Consider the following 26,754-nt stretch of genomic DNA (forward strand, 5'->3'; position numbering starts at 1 on the left):
AAGTAACCGCTTATACTCTACATACAGGGCCGCATTCTGCTATATGTCACCACAGGGCCTCTTTACTGCATTCTGCTATATGTCACTATGGGGCCTCTTTACTGCATTCTACTATATGCCACTACAGGGCCTCTTTACTGCATTCTGCTATATGTCACTACAGGGCCTCTTTATTGCATTCTGCTATATGTCACTACAGGCCCTCTTTACTGCATTCTACTATATGTCACTACAGGGCCTCTTTACTGCATTCCGCTATATGTTACTACACGGCCTCTTTACTGCATTCTGCTATATGTCACTACACGGCCTCTTTACTGCATTCTGCTATATGTCACTACAGGGCCTCTTTACTGCATTCTGCTATATGTCACTACAGGGCCTCTTTACTGCACTCTGCTATATGTCACTACAGGGCCTCTTTACTGCACTCTGCTATATGTGACTACAGGGCCTCTTTACTGCATTCTACTATATGTCACTACAGGGCCTCTTTACTGCATTCTGCTATATGTCACTACAGGGCCTCTTTACTGCATTCTGCTATATGCCACTACAGGGCCTCTTTACTGCATTCTGCTATATGTCACTACAGGGCCTCTTTACTGCATTCTGCTATATGTCACTATGGGGCCTCTTTACTGCATTCTACTATATGCCACTACAGGGCCTCTTTACCGCATTCTGCTATATGTCACTACAGGGCCTCTTTACTGCATTCTGCTATATGTCACTACAGGGCCTCTTTACTGCATTCTGCTATATGTCACTATGGGGCCTCTTTACTGCATTCTACTATATGCCACTACAGGGCCTCTTTACTGCATTCTGCTATATGTCACTACAGGGCCTCTTTACCGCATTCTGCTATATGTCACTACAGGGCCTCTTTACTGCATTCTGCTATATGTCACTACAGGCCCTCTTTACTGCATTCTGCTATATGTCACTACAGGGCCTCTTTACTGCATTCTGCTATATGTCACTACAGGGCCTCTTTACTGCATTCTGCTATATGTCACTATAGGGCCTCTTTACCGCATTCTGCTATATGTCACTACAGGGCCTCTTTACTGCATTCTGCTATGTGTCACTACAGGCCCTCTTTACTGCATTCTGCTATATGTCACTACAGGGCCTCTTTACTGCATTCTGCTATATGTCACTACAGGGCCTCTTTACTGCATTCTGCTATATGTCACTACAGGGCCTCTTTACTGCACTCTGCTATATGTCACTACAGGGCCTCTTTACTGCATTCTGCTAAATGCCACTACAGGGCCTCTTTACAGCATTCCGCTATATGTCACTACAGGGCCTCTTTACTGCATTCTGCTATATGTCACTACAGGGCCTCTTTACTGCATTCTGCTATATGTCACTACAGGGCCTCTTTACTGCATTCTGCTATATGTCACTACAGTAGAGAGGGGAAGTTCGGATCTTTTCAATGATCCGGATGATTCGAATCGGATCATTGAAAAGATCCGGATCTTTGATCCGAATCTCCGATCATTTTACTACCGGCACATTCGGGGTGAAATGACTAGCAGGACAGGACTTTCCCTGCTGTGGACAGGAGAAGGGGAGGGGGGTGGACACACAGAGAAGGGGAGAAGATGGACAGAGGGCAGGGAGTGGACAGAGAAGGGAGGAGGGACGAGCAGAGAGCAGAAATGTTTGCTTGCACACAATACCCACATGCTGCAATCATATTGCTTTACATATATTTCACCTATATGTTCATCTGTATACTTTGAATGCAAACGTCGCACAGTGAAATAAAGCATTCCCAGAAGATAAGTGCAGCTGTATAGAGCGAGTGCAGGGGGATTATATTACACAGCAATCACAGTGCCTGCAAAGTTACTGAGCTGTGCTGAGCCAAAAGCTTCCAATGTGTTCACTGCACAACTACGGAACAGACAGCCTATAATGAGCAGCACATTGCAGCCAGTATCTGTGCTGTACACATATCTGGCAGTGGCACCCAAGTTCCCTCTCTCATCTACCTGTCTCCCTGCAAGGCTGGCTCCCATCCAACAGAGCGATCCATCTCTGCTCTGCTTCCAGGACCCCGCTGCCCGCTGAGAGGGGGCGTGTCGCTCCTGGCCCCGCCCCTTTTGCGATCCGAATCACTCATTTTGCTGATTCGGATGATTCAACTCACAACATAGATTCGGATCAAAGATCCGAATCGTTCATGATCCGGACAACACTACAGGGCCTCTTTACTGCATTCTACTATATGTCACTACAGGGCCTCTTTACTGCATTCTGCTATATGTCACTACAGGGCCTCTTTACTGCATTCCACTGTATGCCACTACAGGGCCTCTTTACTGCATTCTACTATATGTCACTACAGGGCCTCTTTATTGCATTCTGCTGTATGCCACTACAGGGCCTCTTTACTGCATTCTGCTATATGTCACTACAGGGCCTCTTTATTGCATTCTGCTGTATGCCACTACAGGGCCTCTTTACTGCATTCTACTATATGTCACTACTGGGCCTCTTAACTGCATTCTGTTATATGTCACTACAGGGCCTCTTTACTGCATTCTACTATATGCCACTACAGGGCCTCTTTACCGCATTCTGCTATATGTCACTACAGGGCCTCTTTACTGCATTCTGCTATATGTCACTACAGGGCCTCTTTACTGCATTCTGCTACATGTCACTATAGGGCCTCTTTACTGCATTCTGCTATATGTCACTACAGGGCCTCTTTACTGCATTCTGCTATATGTCACTACAGGGCCTCTTTACAGCACGTTATGGAAATAGCATGTTACATAGCTTCTGCAGTTAGGTCTGGACTTATCTGTGATTTCAGGACGGGAAGGCAATCAGAGTGTTAACTGTCCCTTCATGCCCTATAAATCTTGTTTACATTGTCTGTCCAGGCAATGTAGATGAGATCTTAAATCCACTAATCCACATAAGTAAAAATCATTTAAATCAAAAGACCATTTGTCCAGACAGAGGGAGAGAAAAAGAGCATTGATTTGTTTTTGTGTTTTAAAATCATTTATATCAGAAGGAGTTTGATGAAAAGGAACGCGCTGCATTAACGTTCTGCAACAGCGGCCGCCGGTTCTGCCGCGGGACTTCAGCCGGAGGTCTGGCGACTGTGGGGAGGAGATGAACTCCTACCAACGGCTGCACGGTAAATTACCGCTCTGTGCTGCAGGGTTGTTAATTTACTGACCTCTCCTTCTCTGGCCGCGCGCTATTGTGCAGGCGCTGATATACGAGTCGCACTGCAGCTGCAGAGAACGATGAGAGAATAACTAGTGTGGGCTCCAATAATGTCCCCCCCCCTCCTATGATCACCACGACAGACTCACTGCGTCCATCGAAGGGGAAGATAGGAGGAGATAATTACTAATTCATTAAAACATTCATTATGAACATTCGGGCAACCTGTAGGCCCAGACAGTGCACACCAAAAACCTCTAGCAGGTCCGCAAAATGCTAGAGGTTTTTGAAGCAGATTTCAGAGCGATACTAGGCATGTTAAGGGCCTATTCACACTTGAGTGTTTTGCCGGCGATTTCGGCAAAACATTCAAACGCCGCAAATCGCCCAAAAACGCTAAACGCAAACGCGTAGCCTGCACCATTTTCAGGCGATTTCCCGGCGATCACGTTTCAGTGCTATAGAACCGCAAAACGCGATCGTGGAAAAATCGCCAAGTGTGAATGGCAATTTTTTCGCGTTAATCGTGCAAAATCACCATAGCAAACCACTAGCAAAAGCGCTAACGTTTTGCGATCAGCAAGTGTGAATGGGCCCTTAGAGATGTTTTGTAAACATGCCTAGCGTTTTTTGGAGCGTTTTTGTGTAGCAGATGTTATATATTGTTACAGTAAAGCTGTTACTGAACAGCTTCTGTAACAAAAACGCTTGGAAAACTGCTCTGATCTGGCGTTTTTCTGAGCGGTTTTCCACTTTCCTATACTTTAACATTGAGGCAGAAACGCCTCAGAAATCTAAAAACTGCTGCAGCCCCCGAGTTTGTGTTTGTGGAAAAAACATACCTCTCTGGTGTGCACCAGGCCAGCCTATTCACTTTCATTAGCCAAGCGGTTCTCCCCCTGCAAACGTTTTAAAAAACGCTCCAGAACCGCTCCGGTGTGCACCAGCCCGTAGTGTAATTTTCATGTGCTGTCTGCGCACAGAAACGTCAACAAAGTTTAGTGAGTATATCCCATGCAGTGTTTTCGCAAATTTTCACCAAAATTCAACATCTCCTGATGCTTCAGTGGAAGTACCTGTCGTACCTCGTGGGAGGGAATAAGAGGTCACGGGATCCGCGGGGGAAGTCCCAGGAACTGCCCTGACTGAAAGAGGTCTGGAGACATTACATTATTGTGGCTGGGAGTGAGAGCGTGGTGCAGAGGACAGTCTGAAGATTATGGGGAACAGCTACATTACATCACAAACATATGATCTATACTTCAAAATACATCTGCTTTATTTAGCCCTTATTGCCCCTGACACTCTAAGGGTAACACTAACAGGACGCTCCAGTGTTAACCCTTCCTACCCTTCCTAATATTAGTCAGGAGACTTCTGAATCTCTTTAGCTCTGTGTAGCATTACAATTCACCTTCTTCTAATTCTGATTCCTGTAGAACAAAAACATGTAAAGTGGAAAGTTGAAGTGAACCAGAGATGAAAGCACCCTCGTGTATTTTACCATAGATCAGTGGGAACATTAGAGAAAACACTTACCATGCTTTCTGTTTCATTGAGTTCAGTTTGCTTCTAATCAGCCGTGATAAAATCCCGAACTGAGCATTGAGTCTGGCTTTGCTATAATGACTCAGCTATAATGGTTCCTGAGCAGAGCCAGCAGGGGACAGGCTTGGGCTTGAAAAGTCATCAGAGAAGACAGACTCGGCTATAAAGATTCCTGAGCAAAGCCAGACTGAATGCTCAGTTGGGGATTTTATCAGGGCTGATAACAAGCAGGCTGAGCAGTGAAGGATGAAACAGAAAGCAGGGTAGGTGTTTTCTCTAATGTTCCCCCTGATATATATGGTAAAATACACGAGGGTGCTTTCATCTCTGGTTCCCTTTAAGCTCATCCCTGGTTTCTGATGCTAAAACATTTCAGGGGTATCAGAAAAATCAGAAGCTTTTGGACAAAGAAGACATTAATTTAAAATATCGGCAAGCCGGCGACGAAGGGTAAACTCAGGCACCATCGTCATGGTCATTGTTTTTTCCTGTTTTTTGTTTTTGTTTGTTGTTTCACAAATGAGGGGGTGTCTTAGGGTTAGGCACCACCAGGGGGATGGTTAGGGTTAGGCACCACCAGGGGGTGGTTAGGGTTAGGCACCACTAGGGGGGTGGTTAGGGTTAGGCACCACCAGGGGAGTGGTTAGGGTTAGGCACCACCAGGGGGGTGGTACTGGTTAGGGTTAGGCACCACCAGGAGGGTGGTTAGGGTTAGGCACCACCCAGGTCTTAGGTTTAGTCACCACCAGTGGGGGTTAAGGATAGGCATTGGTAATAGAGGGTTGTGTGTGTGAGAATAGGGTTAGGTTTAGCTATAGTAAAATATTGGTAACAATTACTGATATTTTATTAATGAATATTAACACTTTAAATAATAGACTATCGTTAAATTTAGCAATATTCTACTATCGGCACTGTTCCTGCGCCCAATTCTCCATGGTGTCCTGGGCCGGATTTACCATAAGGCACTGTAGGCATGTGCCTACAGGCACCCGATGATACAAAGGCGGCTCACTCTGCTCCTCGGGTGCCTCCCTCACTCCTTAGCTATGCAGAGTCCCAAGTGAGTGTAAATGACAGGTTACTCACCCTGCTCTCTGCATTCCACTGATGAGATCTCCCTTCAGCCGGGCATCTATCACTGCTTAATACTAAGGGGCACCTGTGGCTACCTAAGAAAGGCAAGGGAAGTAAGGGAGGAGTGACAGCTGGGCCAGCCAGTGCACTTGTGGTGCAGTTCGGTGGAGGTTTGTAGGTTCATGGAGGGCGAAGTCTTGGTTGCCCAAGACATCTGTGCCTACAGGCTCTTGTGAGGTAAATCCGGGCCTGATGGTGCCCAAAATTCAAGTAAGCATTTCAGGGGTTAGAAGGCCACACTATAGTATCACTGAAATATAATAATCAGGAGGACCACTGAGGGGAAACATTCTGTAATATTGAAAAATGTTTATGTTATGAAGTTATAAAAGAGTTAGAAAGCCATCTTCTTTCCTAGAGAGCGAAGTTAGTTTATGCTCAGTCAGTCGGACTATTAAACAAAACACTGACAACCCCATTTGCCCGTTGTAGTTTTATTATTTGCCAGAAGTTTCCCCAAATGTGAAACTTTCCTGGATTTTAGACTTTTTCTGGCCCCGTGGAAGCATAAATTACGGGGTTGACAGTAACTATTGTTTTGGACCAGAGAGTAAACCGTAAATATGAGGCAGAGAGGAAGCCGTGAGAGTTTATGGAAGGGCTGGTAACAGAAAGCTGCCCTGGGGAGTCCTTCACATCAATTCACTCCCACTTCAGAAAAAAACCTCACCTTGCTGGGTAATATTTACAGAACAAATGCCGACTGGACAATCCCTCGAGTGTCTCTTTCCTGATCTGCTCTAAGACTCCGCCACACACAACTCTGTGCCGAGGTGCAACGTTCTAGACAGTCTTATAGATCTGCAGATCAGGATCAGGGCTTAGTAAAACTACGGTCAAACATAAAAATTCAGCAATAAACTATAATAAGCATTAATCCAGGGGTTCTCAAACTGGGTGCCTCGAGCACCTTCCAGGGGTGCCTCAGCATTCCTCCCCATCCTTTGTGCATTGCCATCAGGTAATGCCACCACACATTGGCTGCATTACCAGCCGGTGAACCTTTAGTCCCGGCAGACGTGGTTGAAGTTGGACATCAGAGGAATCGGGTGGAGCGACGGATCAGTACACCTTGGCCAGGATAGGTAAGGAAGTGTTTGTCCAGCTAATGGGGGTCACTTACAATCTGGAATGGGGGCTGAGGTGATGCTGCATAATTATAAAGGAGGGGTTACTACCTGCAGCTCCCATGTGGGGAAATGTCTATGTGCTCTACCAGATAAACTCTTCACCCCATGTCATGTTCATTCAGGAGAGATGCTGCATAATGGGGGGGGGGGGGGGGGGGGGATGCTGCCTCACTAATTGGAGTGGGGGATGCTGGGTAATGAGGGTAACTAATTATTTGGAGGGGGTAATGCTGCCTAACACGGGGGTCGCTAATAAGGGTCATAACAGGGTTTCGGTAGTTGTTTTGTTTTGCCTTGAAAAAATGTCAAGGCCATCAAGGGCACCCTCACCCAGACTCACCCAAAAAGTTTGAGATCCAGCGGCTTAAAATTTTCTTCTACACACAAATCTTTCCTTGCATCTATGGCAACTATGGTGAAGTCATGGGCATCTATGGTAAAGTGAAAACTTCCATGGAGCCTCTGGTGCCCACATTTCTGGGTATAAACGATATTTGTATAGGCACCTATGGTGGCGCCCAAACTTTCACGGCACCTCCAGGACTTAAATTTCCTGTTTCCTAATCAAAGACCTTCTACGAAGATAATAACAAGCTGCACAACTATCTACACAGGATGAGGAATACATTTGGATCAAGCCATCAAGCCAATGCTATGCTTCCATGGCTAGCCCGCTTCCGTCATTGCTTAATAAAGTTCTGCTTGTTATCGCCCAGTAAGCGACTCTTCAAAGAGGAATTCTGGTAGTTAAATGAAAGGAGAGTCTCCGGACCAGACAGAATTATTCAGCTGCACCTCGTTACCGATCCCGGCTTTCCCAACAGGTCGATTCCCTCCCGTCCGCTGCAGGTCCGCATATTACATGTTTTGTAAAGTGGAGGAATAACTCTAAAAGCATTATTTATAGATTAAAGAAATGCTATTCAAGTGATAGATGTTTGATTAAATCCATATTATCATTTTCCAGGTAAGTTAAGGCCTGTCCTTTTCTTTCATGTCTATTCATTCTTGTTATTATCATTTGGAGATATGCAAGACAGAAGTTTGTCTTCTTAGACAGAAAGAATTTGCAAATATTCAGAGTGGAGCAAGCATATGATGTCTCCCATAATGCATTACTACTGAATATGCAAATCATCTTTTGTTGTTCCTGTAAGCTAACCACACCTCATTGCTGGAATGCATCATTGCTGGAATGCACACATCATTGCTGGAATGCAATGATGTGTCAGCTTGTTAATTGTACAGACTAACCAGCAAGCTCATGGTGACCCAGGACTCATCGGAGTGTATAAGGAACTACAATGGTCCTAAAAGCCCCCTTACTAAGATGTTAAGAAAAACAAAAGTTTGCTTTCTTAAAACAGAAAGAATTTGTGATAATTGAGGTTGGAGTGAGCTTGAGATGTCTCCCAGTGCATCACTGCTGAATATATGCAAATTAACCATTCTACCCTTAGAAGCTAAACACACCTCCAGAACTGCTGGAATGCAATGATGTGTCAGCTTGTTAATTTGTACAGAGCCACAATAATCCAACATGCATACAGACTGTTTCGGATTGGTTGATCCTCATCAGTGTATGGCATGGATTAATGTGGCTCTGTGAAGAAGGACTTGAAACACCCGGAGGTACGGATTACTCAGCAAGCTCATTGTGAACCAGAACTCCTAGGAGTGTTTAACCCCTTCGTGACCGCCTAACGCCGATAGGCGTTGGTGAAGTCCTAGGGGAGGAGATTAGTGGGGATCGCGCGCACCGATGCGCCCGCCTCCCCGCTTGAGTGACGGAGCGGACCGTCAACAGTTTGCCAGCAGCGATTACCGCTAGCAGACTGAAAAGAAATGTCAGTTTCTTTTGCTTGTACAGCGCTGCGATCGGTGGCGTAGCAATAGAGGTTGCAGAGGTTTCGACCGCATCGGGGGCCGTTGGGCCAGATGGGCCCAGTAAGACCCTCCCTCAACTGCAGATTTACCTCTTTATTGGTCCTATACCTATAATAATCACTTCTACGGTTTCTTGGAATGGTAGTAATCATGAACACACTGTTCCCCATCCCCTTCTTGCACTTCTCACACTGTGGTTTTCCTTGGCAGGATTTAGTGGGTGGTATTAATTTTTATGTATAGAATGTTCGGGGGAGCATGTAAAACACACATTTTCTTTCATGAGTTAATAGCGAATTACACCTCTCAAAGTGAAACATAGCAAGAAACACACAACAATTTGAAAAACTACAAACAATATTACAAAATGATTTTCAAGGTCATTCTGTGCTCAAAATTATTATTATTTTTTATTGTTTTCTCATAAAATTAATGCAGTGCCACCTCCTCCCTTGTGCTGTGCAAGTCAAATGAAACACTGCTGCTCTCCTGCCTCCCCCCTCCTCACTCACTGTCAGACTCCTCACACAGCACAACAAGCTGCTTTTCCCCAATGATGCTCTCCTGCCTCCCTCCCTCCTCACTCACTGTCAGACTCCTCACACAGCACAACAAGCTGCTTTTCCCCAATGATGCTCTCCTGCCTCTCCCTCCTCACTCACTGTCAGACTCCTCACACAGCACAACAAGCTGCTTTTCCCCAATGATGCTCTCCTGCCTCTCCCTCCTCACTCACTGTCAGACTCCTCACACAGCACAACAAGCTGCTTTTCCCCAATGCTGCTCTCATGCCTCCCCCCTCCTCACTTACTGTCAGACTCCTCACACAGCACAACAAGCTGCTTTTCCCCAATGATGCTCTCCTGCCTCCCTCCTCCTCACTATCAGACTCCTCACACAGCACAACAAGCTGCTTTTCCCCAATGATGCTCTCCTGCCTCCCCCCTCCTCACTCACTGTCAGACTCCTCACAAAGCACAACAAGCTGCTTTCCCCAATGATGCTCTCCCCCCTCCTCACTCACTATCAGACTCCTCACACAGCACAACAAGCTGCTTTTCCCCAATGCTGCTCTCCTGCCTCCCCCATCCTCACTCACTGTCAGACTCCTCACACAGCACAACAAGCTGCTTTTGCCCAATGATGCTCTCCTGCCTCCCCCCTCCTCACTCACTGTCAGACTCCTCACACAGCACAACAAGCTGCTTTCCCCCAATGATGCTCTCCTGCCTCCCCCCTCCTCACTCACTGTCAGGCTCCTCACACAGCATAACAAGCTGCTTTTCCCCAATGCTGCTCTCCTGCCTCCCCCCTCCTCACTCACTGTCAGGCTCCTCACACAGTACAACAAGCTGCTTTCCCCCAATGCTGCTCTCCTGCCTCCCCCTCCTCACTGACTGTCAGACTCCTCACACAGCACAACAAGCTGCTTTTCCCCAATGATGCTCTCCTGCCTCCCCCCTCCTCACTCACTGTCAGACTCCTCACAAAGCACAACAAGCTGCTTTCCCCAATGATGCTCTCCCCCCTCCTCACTCACTATCAGACTCCTCACACAGCACAACAAGCTGCTTTTCCCCAATGATGCTCTCCTGCCTCCCCCATCCTCACTCACTGTCAGACTCCTCACACAGCACAACAAGCTGCTTTTGCCCAATGATGCTCTCCTGCCTCCCCCCTCCTCACTCACTGTCAGACTCCTCACACAGCACAACAAGCTGCTTTCCCCCAATGATGCTCTCCTGCCTCCCCCCTCCTCACTCACTGTCAGGCTCCTCACACAGCATAACAAGCTGCTTTTCCCCAATGCTGCTCTCCTGCCTTCCCCCTCCTCACTCACTGTCAGGCTCCTCACACAGTACAACAAGCTGCTTTCCCCCAATGCTGCTCTCCTGCCTCCCCCTCCTCACTCACTGTCAGACTCCTCACACAGCACAACAAGCTGCTTTTCCCCAATGATGACCTATTCACCTCGCTCTCCTGCCATTTCTCCTCCTACTCTGACTGCATGCTCTTAGTGTAAACACAGTACAAACATGCTGCCACTGTAATCTCTGTCACCTGATGCAAGTGTTTCACCTTGCTTCATGACAGAACCGGCCCTGGCCTGGTGCCATACATATGGCCATACAATGAGGAATCAGGTGGACATGCCTCTACTGTTATCCTACCCAGAAGGGATCGTCCATCAAAGGTCACTCCAACTGCACTCCAGTCTACGAGGCTACTGAGCTCATAATGGTGAATGAACATTGATGGTCATGAGTCCATCATCAAAAGAATACTGAACAGCAATGGTGTGTATGGCAGGGTAGCATAGACAAGTGACGGCTCTACCTCACAAATATTACTGAGTCTCCTGTTCACTAAAGATCACACGGGCAAACCAAAAAGATATTGGAAGGTGGCCATACATCCAGCAATGATGGGCAGATTCGATCAAGAGACAAATCTCTCTCCAATCGAATCTGATAGAAAGAGATCTGTCAGCTGCCCATACACAGCAGAATCTGATAGAAAGAGATCTGTCAGCTGCCCATACACAGCAGAATCTGATAGAAAGAGATCTGTCAGCTGCCCATACACGGCAGAATCTGATAGAAAGAGATCTGTCAGCTGCCCATACACGGCAGAATCTGATAGAAAGATCTGTCAGCTGCCCATACACGGCAGAATCTGATAGAAAGAGATCTGTCAGCTGCCCATACACAGCAGAATCTGATAGAAAGAGATCTGTCAGCTGCCCATACACGGCAGAATCTGATAGAAAGAGATCTGTCAGCTGCACATACACGGCAGAATCTGATAGAAAGAGATCTGTCAGCTGCCCATACACGGCAGAATCTGATAGAGAGAGATCTGTCAGCTGCCCATACACAGCAGAATCTGATAGAAAGAGATCTGTCAGCTGCCCATACACGGCAGAATCTGATAGAAAGAGATCTGTCAGCTGCCCATACACGGCAGAATCTGATAGAAAGAGATCTGTCAGCTGCACATACACGGCAGAATCTGATAGAAAGAGATCTGTCAGCTGCCCATACACGGCAGAATCTGATAGAGAGAGATCTGTCAGCTGCCCATACACAGCAGAATCTGATAGAAAGAGATCTGTCAGCTGCCCATACACAGCAGAATCTGATAGAAAGAGATCTGTCAGCTGCCCATACACGGCAGAATCTGATAGAAAGAGATCTGTCAGCTGCCCATACACGGCAGAATCTGATAGAAAGAGATCTGTCAGCTGCCCATACACGGCAGAATCTGATAGAAAGAGATCTGTCAGCTGCCCATACACGGCAGAATCTGATAGAAAGAGATCTGTCAGCTGCCCATACACGGCAGAATCTGATAGAAAGAGATCTGTCAGCTGCCCATACACGGCAGAATCTGATAGAAAGAGATCTGTCAGCTGCCCATACACGGCAGAATCTGATAGAAAGAGATCTGTCAGCTGCCCATACACGGCAGAATCTGATAAAAAGAGATCTGTCAGCTGCCCATACACGGCAGAATCTGATAGAAAGAGATCTGTCAGCTGCCCATACACGGCAGAATCTGATAAAAAGAGATCTGTCAGCTGCCCATACACGGCAGAATCTGATAGAAAGAGATCTGTCAGCTGCCCATACACGGCAGAATCTGATAGAAAGAGATCTGTCAGCTGCCCATACACGGCAGAATCTGATAGAAAGAGATCTGTCAGCTGCCCATACACGGCAGAATCTGATAGAAAGAGATCTGTCAGCTGCCCATACACGGCAGAATCTGATAAAAAGAGATCTGTCAGCTGCCCATACACGGCAGAATCTGATAGAAAGAGATCTGTCAGCTGCCCATACACGGCAGAATCTGATAAAAAGAGATCTGTCAGCTGCCCATACACCGCAGGCCGATTCCCGATCAATTTCATGCTGAAAACAATCCAGAATCGGCCCTGTGCGCTGCCTCGCCGCTGTGCCCCCCTAATAACCGCTGTGCCAAAGTGTATACATTACCTGTCCGTGGCCTCTGCTTGTCCCACTGCTCCCTTACCAGGAAACCACGTAGGGCGCGCGTGTATGCGGTAGAAGAGAATGCGTACGGAGCAGCGGGGGACAAGCGGAGACCGCGGACAGGTAATGTATACACTTTGGCACGGTGGACATTACGTGGGGACATAGCGGCAAGACGGCAGATGATTTTGTCGGTCTTCTGGAAATTGCACGGCGTTTTTACCGTGCACCCGACCAACCATCTTTGGGCAGACATCTTGCACTATGCGCTATTGACAATGCGACCAATTACCTTCCTGAAATTGGTCGCTTTGTCGGTCAGGCATGCACTTGGCTGCACCGACTTTCATCAAATTTGATTATAATAATCGAATTGGATGTTTGATCGTTTGTTGTGATAATTGATTGGTCTGTGCTGATTGTACTTTCTGTGCTGATTGTATGGATTGGTCGTGCTGTGCTGATTGCACTCTCAATGCTGATCATACTGATTGATCGTCTGTTCTGATTGTACTGTGTCTGCTGATTGTATTGGTTGATCAGGCTGTGCTGATTGTACTGTCTGTGCTGATTGTATAGATTGGTTGACATGTCCTTGGCTTCCACTTGTCCCGGCTGCTCCGGGCACATTATTCTCTACCTGTGCTTATTGTACAGATTGGTTGACTGTGCAGAATGTATTGATTGATCAGCTGATTGTATTGATTGGTCGAGGTGTGCTGATTGGGTGTGTGTGTCCTCATCACCTGCAGATTTGAAGGTCTCGGGATTGCACTGGCAGTAGTGAGCAGAGAATGTCTCCATTATCCGGTCGATCTTCTGAGCCTCTCCCGGAAGTCGAAATGTTCCCAGAAACCGCCTGTGAAGAGTGGAAAGAGGGCTGTGAATCAGTTTGTTTGATACGGAGGACAGATAATGGCCACTAAAGCATCCTGAATGACAGGTACTCAGGTCTAGGCTGTTTAGCTATGAGGAATTCACCACCCAGACCATTCTGGGTGAGCGCGGTAAAAACAGGGCAGGAGATTTGGGTGCAGCCGGCGCCACCGTAGGATGTAATAGGCTATAGGGGCGCTCAGTGAGTGAGTTGGGCGCTGTCAAAAGACGGAGCCCAAATTACTACAAAAACAGTGTAATTCGGCCGTCAGCAATAGCTGGAAGCCCAATTACATTTTTTCCCCACTATCTATGGCGGCCTGGAGGGGGAATAGTAATTAACGCTGCCAGGACTTGTGTAGGAGCAGAGGTGTGAGGATCCGCGTGGCTGCCTGCGCCTTTTGACCACTGTTTAGGTCTGCATTCTGCAGGTCTCTGGAAGAGAGACCTTTTGTCACTTGTGCAGCTTGCTGCTGAGGAATTTGCATACGTTTGTCATGCAGATTGCCTAGCCACATCCTTTGTAGGCTTGCTATATAAGGAGCTATGTTTCCCAGAGTCCTTTGCTGGTCATAAGGGTTAGTTCCTGTGAAACACTCCGGAGAGTGTCAGCCTTGCTCATTGTTTGAAGATTAGCTTAGAGTAATTCCTGGGACTGCACTAGGCAGGTGTCCCTAGTGCAGTTAGGATTGCATTATTTGTATTGTCTGTTCTGTTGTTGCCTTACTTGGATCGCACTCGCTCTGACGGAAAGAGCAGTGGATCGTATCTCTTAAGTATTCCTGTTGTCGTGTGTCTGTCTTGTCTGCTACGAACGCTTGCTGGAGGCTCGGTGAGGTAACCGTTACGCAAGCGCTCGCATCCTCTGTTTCATGTTTGTCTGTCGGTGGTTAGTTAGGCGTGCTTGTCTCTATTGTGCTTATCGTGTGGAGACCGCGCACAAACGCATGCACTGTTGCGAATGAGTGCGGTGTTCGCGTTTAGCTAGCGTTTGTTATTTTCCTTATCTCCTCATTGTATGATTTGCTGTGCCTTTGCTACTCTCGTGCTCTGCCTTGCTGTAGCCTTGTGTCACCTCTGGCAATCGCCTCTCCCGTGATTGCGTTCCTGCTTCATATCTGCTGTTGTGTGTGCACCGTCGCGGGTTGGCGGCTAGTTTGGTGCACACACATACAATCTGTCCCTTTGCTCAATCCCTTTCGCAATCGCTTCTCAGGCGATTGCGTTCTCACTCGGTTTCCTTTGTTGTCTGTCCGCCGTCGCAGGTTGGCGGCTAGATTGGTGGATATACATACATTGGTCATCTGTGCTTATTCGGTCTTGTGTCGCTGTTAGCAATCGCCATCTCTGGCGATTGCCTTCTCACTTTGACTTCATGGTTGTGGGTTCATCGTCGCAGGGTGGCGACTAGTTTGGTGGACACACATACCCTCTGTCACTTCGATCTCTCCCTTTCAGGGCTATCTTGCCCTGCGTTTCTGCCCCTCGTGCAATTCCTGTCTTGCGTCTGTGGCAGGGCAGAGGAGCTGTTCCTCTGCACTCCACAGCTCCACCTGCCGACAGGAATTTCCCTCTACAGGTGCGTTGCACCTTTTGCTGGGTTCCCTCAAATTACACACTTGTGGAGGATTTCCGCAGTGTCAGCGCACGTCTTGTGCGCTGATCACGGAGAGAATTCCACAATCGTTACAAGAGGGAGCTTTTTAACGGCTTTACCCTGTACCCAAATGTCCCTGTTTCATAGGTATGTATTCTGGGAGACTAAGTTTTATTTTTACTGGCTTTGGAACTCTCAGTAAACATTCTACAGAGATGTGCAGTAAAGATTTTGCCAACTGTGATAAATGTCAAATGTAAATCAGGGAGAGGAAAGGTTTTACAGTGGGCAAATATTGGCTGAATAATTTAAACTGTAAATCAATATTGTATTTTTTTTATTATGTTATTTTCACTGCAGTCCCTCTAATTTATTAAAAGGCAACACTTTTTAATCTTCATCAGGGCCTGATTTCTGGAAAGGCCCCCAAGGCTCAGGCCTTGGGCGGCAGCTGGCTAAGGGGCGGCTGGACATAGAAGAGGGATATTGCTGCATATGGAAGAAGAGGCTGCAAATAGAATACAGTGGTTGCAAATACGGAGAAACACGTGGAAATAATAGTTCCTTTTTTTGTATAGCACTTTTCTCCTGTCGGACTCAAAGCGCTTGCGAGGCAGCCAATAGAGCGCACTCAGTAGGCAGTAGCAGTGTTAAGGAGACTCGCCCAAGAAACTCCTTACTGAATAGGCGCTGGTTTACTGAACAGGCAGAGCCGAGATTCGAACCCAGGTCTCCTGTGTCAGAGGCAGAGCCCTTACCAGGCTGATCTGTGCTGCGTGGGCTCTTCAGCCCACAGTACAGATCAGATAACAGGCAGGGCGATCAGACTTCACCCCCCTTTCTTCCCCACCAGGGGGATGCCCTGCTGGGGGTGTCGGATCGCCACTGCTCTGTGTGGCCGAGCGGGGGGGGGGGGGGGGGGTTTGGGGGGTTTGGCCTCCGCAGTGACCCATGGGCGGTACAGGACGGTGATCCATTCTGCACCAACTCTGATAGGCATCCACCCGCCGCCTATCGGCGTTAGGCGATCGTTAAGTGGTTAACCCTTACACTCCAGCCACCGAAATAGGGAGCTGCTGCCCAAGGGACCTGTATAGAACTGAAGGGGGTTGCTGTACATGGATGTTAGACATGGAAGAGGGGGCTGCACATGGAATAGGAGGGGTGAGGATCTGTACATGGAAGGGGAGCAGCCAGAAAGTTGGCCTAGGGGCGTAAAAAGTATAAATCCGGCCTTGATCTTCATATTTTCCATTCCTAGCCCAGATCTCATCTCTTTCTATCACAATCTAGGTTTTCCTCTGTTCTGTCACATGCTGTCTGAACTTTGTGCACTCGGCGGGAGGGGAAGCCAGACTTTGGCAGGAAGTGAGGTCGCTCCATGCGGATAACCCGCCTCCCCCAACACTTCTCACCTCAGAGCCTCCACCAGTCCCAGCTTCTCCAGGTTATGGCGTTTCACAAAGGCCTGCAGGACCTGAATATTGATGGAATCCCTGGAGAGACAGAACAAAAGAGATGCGTTTGAGGAAGGAAGAGGGACGGCGGGTAGCAGAGGAAAAACACGAGAAAGAGGAAGATTCACCAACAAAAATAATACACGATGGGAGAACCGTGTGGTCACGAGACATGCAGCTTTAAATAAATGTGTGAGAACATTACAGTAAAGCTGGTTTGTGTATCGCCCCGAAACTGCGAGAATACGGGAACAGAACCGCACCGCAACTTCATCAGAATCATTACCGAGAAGTCACTAAAAATTCTGAGGAAGAAACTTTACATACAGTACGAGCTGCAAAATAATAAAAAGGACAACTGTAGTGAGAGGTATATGGAGGCTGCCATATTTATTTCCATCTAAGCAATACCAGTTGCCTGGCAGCCCTGCTGATCCTCTGCTCTAATACATTTTACCCTGAACAAGCATGCAGCAAAACCACCCCCTGAACAAGCTGCATGCTTGTTTCTGGTGTGATTCAGACACTACTGCTGTCTAATAGACCAGCAGGACAGCTAGGCAACTGGTATTGTTTAAAAGGAAATAAATATGGCAGCCTCCATATCCCTCTCACTTCAGTTGTCCTTTAAGAATATTGGCAGGTTTTTTTCATCGTAAAAACCATCTTGTAGACCAGAGAGTGCACATTAACGTAACAAAATAGACATTTTCTAGGGCAACCACTTTTTATATTACATTTAAACAGAAATATCCCCACACAATAATTTTTGTCAGTATGTTTCCCTCAAAACATAATATTCAGCAGTTTGTGCACTAAACAACATAATAAGCAGCATTTTTATCAAAAAACATTATTAGGTAGTCCTGTGTGTTATAATTTAAGTAGGCCTCAGTTATTTGGACTGAGTTAGTCAAAAAGGCTTGATGAGCAGACCTGCCCTTTAAGGGGATTTTCTCTTAGGCCTGGTGCACACCAAAAACCGCTAGCAGATCCGCAAAATGCTAGCAGATTTTGAAACGCTTTTTCTTATTTTTCTGCAGCGTTTCAGCTAGCGTTTTGCGGTTTTGTGTAGCGTTTTTGGTGTAGTAGATTTCATGTATTGTTACAGTAAAGCTGTTACTGAACAGCTACTGTAACAAAAAACGCCTGGCAAACCGCTCTGAAGTGCCGTTTTTCAGAGCGGTTTGCGTTTTTCCTATACTTAACATTGAGGCAGAAACGCCTCCGCAATCCAAAATCTGCTGCAGCCCGGGAGTATGCGTTTCTGCAAAACGCCACCCGCTCTGGTGTGCACCACCCCATTGAAATGCATTACCCTAGCAGATCCGCACCCGCAAGCAGATCGCAAACCGCAGCGGAAACGCTCCGGTGTGCACTAGGCCTTAGAGAGAAAATCTGCAGTTCTGTCAGCAGAACTAGAACATACCAAGAAGCTGTTCTATGGACAAGGCCGCAGGTCTCACTGACCTCAGCTTGTACGCCACTGGAACAATAAACATCAGCCATATTTACTAAATATCCACATTCCAGTAAGTAAAGGAAAGGTGACATTAAATATTAATCGAGTGGGTGGGTATTATGACACCACGATGAGGCTCATCCAATAGTCTGGTCTAGGGGGTGGCGAATAAGATGTCACGTTTAACTCTTTCCTAGTCGGTATTAAAAACCTAGGTGGGCGCTCAGAGCTCACTATGCTTCTAACTTTCCCACTAGATCTAAAGGCTGACTGGAACCTCTAAGTATTTCCATTCTATATGTAATCTGATATAATGTATGCTGTACATAGGTAGTCTAGTGTAACGTAGTTAGGAAGAAGGTACCTGATTGACTTCAGCAGGAAGTCTAATCAAGAAGCTTGTAACGCAACATGAAGATTGGCGTGGCTAGGATATGATAAACTGTATCTATCTGTATTTCTGTTTCCTGAATAAACTCCGTGTACGTTGAAGAAGCCTGAGAAAAGTCTATCTCCTGCTTGCTGTGGTGAGAGTCAAGTGGTCTCACAGTCTGTGAGACGCAACTGTAAGAAGTTAATGGTGTCGAAGCAAGGTGATATAGAATAGGTTCTAACACTGCGCTCCCCTCATCCCCATATAGGTTTCCCTGGTGGTCAAGAGCCCCCCCCCCTTCCACTCACAGTGCCCCCTGGTGGTCTAGTGGCCCCCTATCACCATATAGCTCACTCTGAACAGCGCTGCAGAAGACTGCAGAAGATGTCGGCGCGATATACTGTAAATATTAAGTAATAATAATAATTTGGTGGACTAGTGGTCTCCTCTCTCACTTACAGTATGCCCTGGTAATCTAGTGGAAACCCCTCCATCCCCAATCCCCATCATATAGAGATCTGTGCAGAAAGTAGTGCTGCAATATATAAGTAAGTTATATCTCCCTGGTTCCGATCATGGCTTGCCTATGTTCTGCACTGGGTTCCGGGTGCGGCTCCTGCCGTACTTAGCGAATAAAGTTGATTCTGATTCTGATTCTGGAGCCAGCCTCCTCTAGTCGTGATTACCTGAGCTCTACTTGATGATGTCATCAAGCAAGGACCCAGGTGATGGGTCCTAGAAACATGGGAGAGCTACAATGGGAATGGGGAAATGGTGAGTCACTCCATACTAGTGTACTGTCACTGTTTTGTGGGGTGGACACGGTGTACCAAATGTATGGAAATCCTGCAGTCTATGGACTTGATTCACAAAGCGGTGCTAACCTACTTAGCACGCTTAAAGTCTTTAGACGTGCTAACCAGGGTGCTAAGTAGGTTAGCACCAAATTTCTGAATCAGATATTTCGGTGCTAACCTACTTAACACCCTGGTTAGCACGTCTAAAGAGTTTAGACGTGCTAAGTAGGTTAGCACCGCTTTGTGAATCAAGCCCTATGTAGCTAAACTGTCATAGCAAGATTTCTACAGAGGCCACAGAGGTCCAGACCCTGCTGCCTGTGGGTGTGGCCACTGGCCACAAGAAAGTTGGCCTAAAGGAAAGAAATGTAAAAATCCATCCTTCTATTCAGTACAATGGTGCTGCCTGCTGGATAGCATGAAAGGGATCTACTGAGTAATAAAAGGTGTGCTCAATCCAAGATAAATAATGATAATAACAGCAATAGCTGTGTAACACACATGAGATGGTTGTCCAATACGCAGTGGCATAGCTAAGGAGCTGTGGGCCCTGATGCAAGTTTTACAATGGGGCCCTCCCAAGCACTCTATATATAACAATTGATACGGCGCACCAAAACCTGCCAATGGCAACTACAGTGTGCAAGAAGGGGATGGGGAACAGCTTGTTAATGATTACCACTATTAAAAGTATCTATAGAAGTGATTATTATGAGCACAAGACCAATAGAGAGCTAATACTGTAGCTGAGGGAGGGCCCTTCGGGGCCCCTCTGGCCCAAGGGCCCCGATGCGGTCGCAACCTCTGCAACCCCTATTGCTACGCCCCTGTCAATATGTGTGAGAATGGGATAACTGAAATCTTAAGAGGACAGCAGGCTTTAGATCATACATGGCAAACTCCGGCCCGTGGGCCAAATCTGGCCCTCAAAGCTATCAAATTTGGCCGCCAAGTGGTTTCCCCACTTTGCATTATGTTTGGCCCACTTTAGGCCACCGGGGAAGCTACATTGTAGGTAAAGCCCTAGATCACCAGAGAAGCCACATGTGGAGGGAGGGGAAAGCACTAGACACCTGGGAACTGTGTAGGAGAGGGAGGGGAGATCAATAGACACCAGGAAACTGCAAATGGGAGGGAGGACCAATAGATACCAGGAAACTGTATAAGGGAGTGGGAGGACCACTAGGCACCAGGGAATTGTATAGGGGAAGGAGGAGGGCCACTCGACACCAGGGAATCGTTTATGGGAGGGAGATGGACCATTAGACACCAGAGAACTTTATAAGTGAGGGAAGTGGCCATAAGGTTGGCCCATGACTTGGCCCCAGTGTTTAGCTTTAGGCCCACTTTGTATTTGCATTTGCATTTGACACCCCTGCTTTAGATTCTCACCTCTGACCGAGATATTCTCCTATCGCCGTCTTGCTGAGACCATCACCGTTATACAGGAAACCAGCGATCTGCTCTGCGTCGTTTTCCAGAAACTTCCTGTTGATCAGCAGTTCAATGCCCTGAAAGATAAGGTGATGCATCAAAGAGCAATGGATACAGTGTTATACTGCCATAATAAACTGCACTGAATATCCAGCATAGCAAACAGGCTTTCCTGGAGTAATGCAGTAATGGCAGCATATCCATACAGCAGAAATACACCATTCTGTTCTAAGAATCTGTGGCCATATCCACTGAGGGCCAGGGGAAAGAGCCCCTATAAAAAGAAAAAGGTAAAGCATCTCCTGTTAGAAATAAAATTCTAGCTGCCAAGTTTGTGCAAAAGCCAGACACAGTGATACAGACATAGGTCAGCGGACTTGTAGGAAAGCATGGGGTCCATCGGTCCATGCTGGGAAGTGCCCCAGCAGCAGTCATAGCATTAGCCTAACACACTGACCATCTGTTCTGAGCCATCTCCTACATATCATCAGGGGCATAACAATAGACCCTGCAAGGGATGCAGCCGCAGGGGGCCCCACCCTGAGAGACTCACAAGTAAGGGCAAGGAGAGAAAGAACTTTATCCTCTCTGCACAATTGTTCTAATGACTGCATCTGCTCAGCCACTGATAAGGTATCATACAAAATGTTGTAATCAAAGATGTGTAGACAGTCCCTATTCAGTGTGCAGCAGGCTATTCTGTACAGCGTCCAGCCTCCAACCTTTCTACCCCTCCCCAAGTGCTGTGTGCTGTAGTGATGCTGGAGGAGTCTGCAGAGCCCCGCCCCCAGCCTCTCCACCCCTCCCCAAGTGCTGTGTACTGTAGTGATGCTGGAGGAGTCTGCAGAGCCCCGCCCCTAGCCTCTCTATCCCTCCCCAAGTGCTGTGTACTGTAGTGATGCTGGAGGAGTCTGCAGAGCCCCGCCCCCAGCCTCTCCACCCCTCCCAAAGTGCTTTGTGCTGTAGTGGTGCTGGAGGAGTCTGCAGAGTCAGTTCTGCTCCATCAGAGATGGACAGAGTGAGTGTAATAAGCTGAGGCTGGGAGCACCCTCATCTGTCGGTTTTCTGTGTGTTTTTCCTGCACACCATGTGTTTCTGTATGTGTGAAGACATGCACGTTGTATCACAGAAGCTAATGTTATTGATAGAGGAAATGTGTGCAGTGCTTCACTGCTGTCTGTTTGTATCCGCATGGGGAAAACACATTCCAGTGTGCACTAGCCAATTGAAGAACATTGGTTCTCAGTTTACCTGTGCAGAAAGTGGGGGAGGGGACCTCATCCAAAGTTTTGCAGGGGGGGCCCAGTGATTTTTAGTTATGCCCCTGCATATCATACAGAATTCTGTATGTCCCTAGTGACATCGACATTGATTCTATGAATTTTGCAGTCATACTTTTGCAACACATTTTGCAGTTACAATGGAAAACCTTAATGCAAAATTTCAAACTACAGACAGTCCCCTCCTTACAAACCACTCAAGTTACAACATTTCAGAGATACAAAGTTGTCTCCATGTTTTTTTTTTTTTTTAATTAAGCGGCCAGCAGGCTGCCCTATTGCATTCTGTTAATGTATTTTTTGTCAGCAGAATGCCGTAGTTGCCAAAAGTTAGTCATGTGAATCCGCGTGCCTTAAACCAGTGTCCCGATAGAGCGGGGGTAGGGAACCTATGGCTCGGGAGCCAGATGTGGCTCTTTTGATAGCTGCATCTGGCTCACATACAGATCAGTAGGGGTGATTCACTAAGCTACACCGCTCAAGCAGCACAGCTTAGTGTGGCAGCGCAAGTAACATTTTCAAAGTAGGCACATTACTGCTGTAGCATGCACTACTAACTTACTCGCGCTACCCCAAAACTAACGGCCGCTCCAATTGTCCCATTCTGCACCCTGTCAGGTCCAGGGACTTTGTAGATCGAGATCTCCGACCTTTGATTGGCCCAATAGGCTGTCTGTCACTTGACAGCCAGCCTATTGGGCCAAAGTGCGGGGATCTCGTTCTACAAAGTAAATCAACCCCCTAGTCAGCTAGCTAACTGTACAAGCTGTTAGTCGGCATTTCTCCTGTCTTGCTCTCGGGGTAATGGCTGGTGTTGCTGAAACCCAAGAGAAGCTGAAGACGTGTCTGACACTTCCACTGCCCGGAGGATCAACTGTGTACACATCACCATGGCAACAGGGACATGAGACCTACTGTCTCAGTTTGGAACATACTGTATGGCTCTCACAGAATTACATTTTAAAATATGTGGCGTTTATGGCTCTCTCAGACAAAAAGGTTCCTGACCCCTGCGATAGGGTGTCTGTCACTTGGCAGACCACCTATTGGGCCAATCAGAGTGCGGGGATCAGGTCCTTTAATGTGACTGGACCCGCTGGTGCTCAGGGCGGGAGGAGTGGAGCCATGTTATTAGCGTTTGCTATGCTGCAATTCACCAGCATAACATGCATGCGCAGAGTGCCCGCTCCCTGATTACGCACGCTATGCTGCCAATAGCAGGTGTAGAGTGCAGGGACACTGATTTAAGGTTGCGCGGATTAACTAGCGCGCATTAACAGCAGATAACTCGTACTGTTACGGGGCGCTATGTTTAGTGAATCAAGCCCATTCTTATTAATTGAGCTATACTCATTTCTGGTGTCAGCTCCTGCCATTTTGTTGTAAATTTGCTGGTGAATTTGTGAATTGGGATTAAAGTGGCTGATTCACAAAAGTTGTTTTAACAAATGATCTCTCCTTACTTATTTTTCTTCATATCTATCTAATACATTTTCAGCATCTAGTTCCAAATAGCAAAAATCACTCCAACAACTTTGTACCAGTTAAATTAACTTTGATGTTACTTTTCTCGCATTTATTTTAGCAAGTTTTTGTTTGTTTGTTTATTTGTTCTGGTGCTTAACCACTTCCCCTCCCCGGGACAAGTATCTACGTCCCTGCAAAACACATTACCTCGCAGGGACGCCTGCTTACGCGAACTACAGCAATGGATGAATGACAACTGGCTGAAACTAAATGCAGACAAAACTGAAGTCCTTCTGATTGGAGGGCAGAGCATGATAACAAAACAACTTAACTTGCAGTCTTCACCACTGGGAATAGGAGGCACGGATCTGCGCAGCTCTGATCATGTGCGTAGCCTGGGAGTTCTAATTGATTGGGATTTAAACTTCAGAACTCAAATCTCTGCTGTGGTGAAATCATCCTATTTTCACCTGAAGAACATTGCAAAAATCAAGCACCTCATCCCCCCAGAAGATCTGCCAACCTTAGTCCACGCCTTCATCACATCCCGACTGGACTACTGCAATGCTCTCTACACTGGCCTTCCAAAAAAGGTCTTGTACCGCCTACAGCTGATACAGAATACTGCTGCCAGACTGCTAACCAACCAACCCCGTCACTGCCACATAACGCCAGTCCTGCATTCCCTTCACTGGCTACCTATAGAATGGAGGGTCCTATTCAAGATCGGCCTACTGACATTTATATCCCTGAATAATCTGGGCCCTGGATACATGAAAGAAATGTTGCAGCTGTGTAGCAATCCCCGCATTCTCAGATCCACAGGTTCTAATAATCTAGTCATACCCAGAGTCCACTTGGAAACTTTTGGTCCCAGAGCCTTCTGTCATGCTGCCCCTACGTGTTGGAACTCCCTACCTCAACAGATCAGGAGGACAGCTCCATCCCTGGCCGTGTTTAAATCCAGACTGAAAACCCACCTGTTCAGTTTGGTATTTGCAGAAATATAACTTTTGTTGTGTGAATACTTCATCCTACTACCAATTACTGAATCTGAGAGAGCCTAAGCGCTTTGAGTCCTATGGGAGAAAAGCGCTATAGAAATGTTATTGTATTGTATTGTATATAAACGTCCCTTGCTGTCGTGCACTACCGCTCGCTCCTGCGTGCGTTTCTGCGCTCGAATACACCGCCGATCATTAGACAGGTGATGAATGAATGGAAGTCCCCATGTCAATGATCGCTGGCATCAATGAGATGTCTGCGTCATTGTATCTTCCTGAGTAACACGCCCGCTCAGTACTTCCTGTTTAGCGCACTTCTAGTACGCTAATAGGAAATATTGTGCAAGGAAATCTTGTGACCAAATAGTAAAAATATGCCTACATATATTTTAATAAAAATACCCACACAATTAACTCCTTCACTCCCACATTCTCCCTTAGTGCCCAAATAAATGTTTTGCATAAAGAAAAAATGCATAAATAGTTACCTTAGGGACTGAACTTTTGTAACATGTATGTCAAGAGGGTATATTACTGTTTTTGTTTTTTTTTAATCAATGGTCTTGAAATTAGTTATCGAAGCAAAACTGAAAAAATGCACCTTTATTTCCAAATCAAATATTGGCGCCATACATTATAAGAGTGAAATATTTTAAACGTTGCAATAACCGGGACAAATGGGCAAATAAAATGTGTGGGTTTTATCCACAGCAGAACGTCTTATTTTAAAACTATAAAGGCCAAAAACTAATAATGACTAATGATGAGAAACAATGTTTTTTTTCCCATTTTTTCTTATTTTTCCTGTTAACCATTTAAGGACAACGCTAGTTAAAATGTATGCCCAGTTTTAATGCTGATGTGGCGACCAGGGCGTAGATTTCAGCTGCTCTTTTTGGTCCCGCCAATTGCGTCGCACTCTGCCCGCCGCAGCTCACTTGCTCTGCCGTCTCTATGATGGCGGGGCTTTGTGAGCAGGTCAGGAGCAGATTTTAGTGGTGCCTAACCCTGCCTATCAATGTAAGCTACTCCCATTGGTTTACATTGATAGGCATGGACAGGAGCCAATGACAATGTCCCCTGACCGGCTCACAGGAACTATGCAGTCATAGAGACGGCAGAATGCGTGGCTATGGTCCTGGGCATGCGGCGTGGGTGACGGTTGCTGTGGGTATGTGCAGCGATTTGTCGGTATTCCGCGGTTTGTGTTAGCAGCAGTCCCTGGTCCTTAAGGGAGCAGAGACCGCTGGTACTTAAGTGATTAAATACATGTACAATAAAAACATTCTCAGCAAAAAGTATCACTCAAAGGAAGCCTAATTGGTGGCAAAAAAACAAGATAAAGATTCTTTTGTTGTGATAAGTAGTAATAAAGTTATAGGGAAATGAATGGAAGGAGCGATGATAGGTGAAAATTGCTCTAATTTTTAAGGGGAAACCCCATTGGAGGTGAAGTGGTTAAAGGATTATACATAAATAGGGTGAAAAACAAATAAGGAAATATAATTTATGAGAAAAGTTTAGTGAATCAGCCACTTTGTTCTATTGAATGAACAAATTTTACTCTCGCTTTAGCTGACTCTAGAATAGTTTACAGAGGAGCTTATGGTTTACTCAGTGAGTGGTAGCTGCCCAGATCCTCTGGCTGCAAAACAAACCCAAATCCACAACCACCATGCTTCACAGTTGATATGAGGTGATTGTGGTGAACTGGTGATATGCTGTGTTTGGGTTCTACCAAATGTGCATTATGGCCAGATATCTCCAGTTTGGTCTTGTCAGCCCACATTTTTTAAAAGTCTTGGTTTGGTCAGATGCAGATTTGCAAACCTAAACCGAGCTACCATGTTCCTTTTGTCCTTGAGTTTCCCTGTTTTTTTTTTCTCTTTTACTTTTGTATGATACTATTTGGGTTATAAAAAGATCTTTATACATGTTCACATGGTCTCCTGCCTAAGTCATTTTTTGGAAAAAATGTTTCTGCAAAACATGGTTGTTAAAGAGACGAGGGGGAATAGTTGAAACACGTCAAAAAATTTTAGCAAAAAGACCTTTGCCCACAAAGGTGTGACAATTTTCTGTTAAAATTATTTTGAGTATGTG

The 26,754-nt window shown here is 46.5% G+C and overlaps 1 protein-coding gene across 1 annotated transcript in view; it reads right to left on the reverse strand.

Moving 5' to 3' along the window:
• The window catches only part of LOC137533681 (cytohesin-4-like), an 84,313-nt gene that overhangs the window by 26,910 nt on the left and 30,649 nt on the right, over positions 1 to 26,754 (reverse strand). The window contains exons 5-7 of the mRNA XM_068255020.1: positions 20,859 to 20,977; positions 16,793 to 16,873; positions 13,651 to 13,763 (exon numbers count right to left, since the gene is read on the reverse strand). Coding sequence (XP_068111121.1) covers positions 13,651 to 13,763; positions 16,793 to 16,873; positions 20,859 to 20,977 — 313 coding nt within the window. The remainder of the gene's footprint in view (positions 1 to 13,650; positions 13,764 to 16,792; positions 16,874 to 20,858; positions 20,978 to 26,754) is intronic.

Source organism: Hyperolius riggenbachi, chromosome 9, assembly GCF_040937935.1.
Source record: "Hyperolius riggenbachi isolate aHypRig1 chromosome 9, aHypRig1.pri, whole genome shotgun sequence".
Taxonomy (NCBI): Eukaryota; Metazoa; Chordata; class Amphibia; order Anura; family Hyperoliidae; genus Hyperolius; species Hyperolius riggenbachi.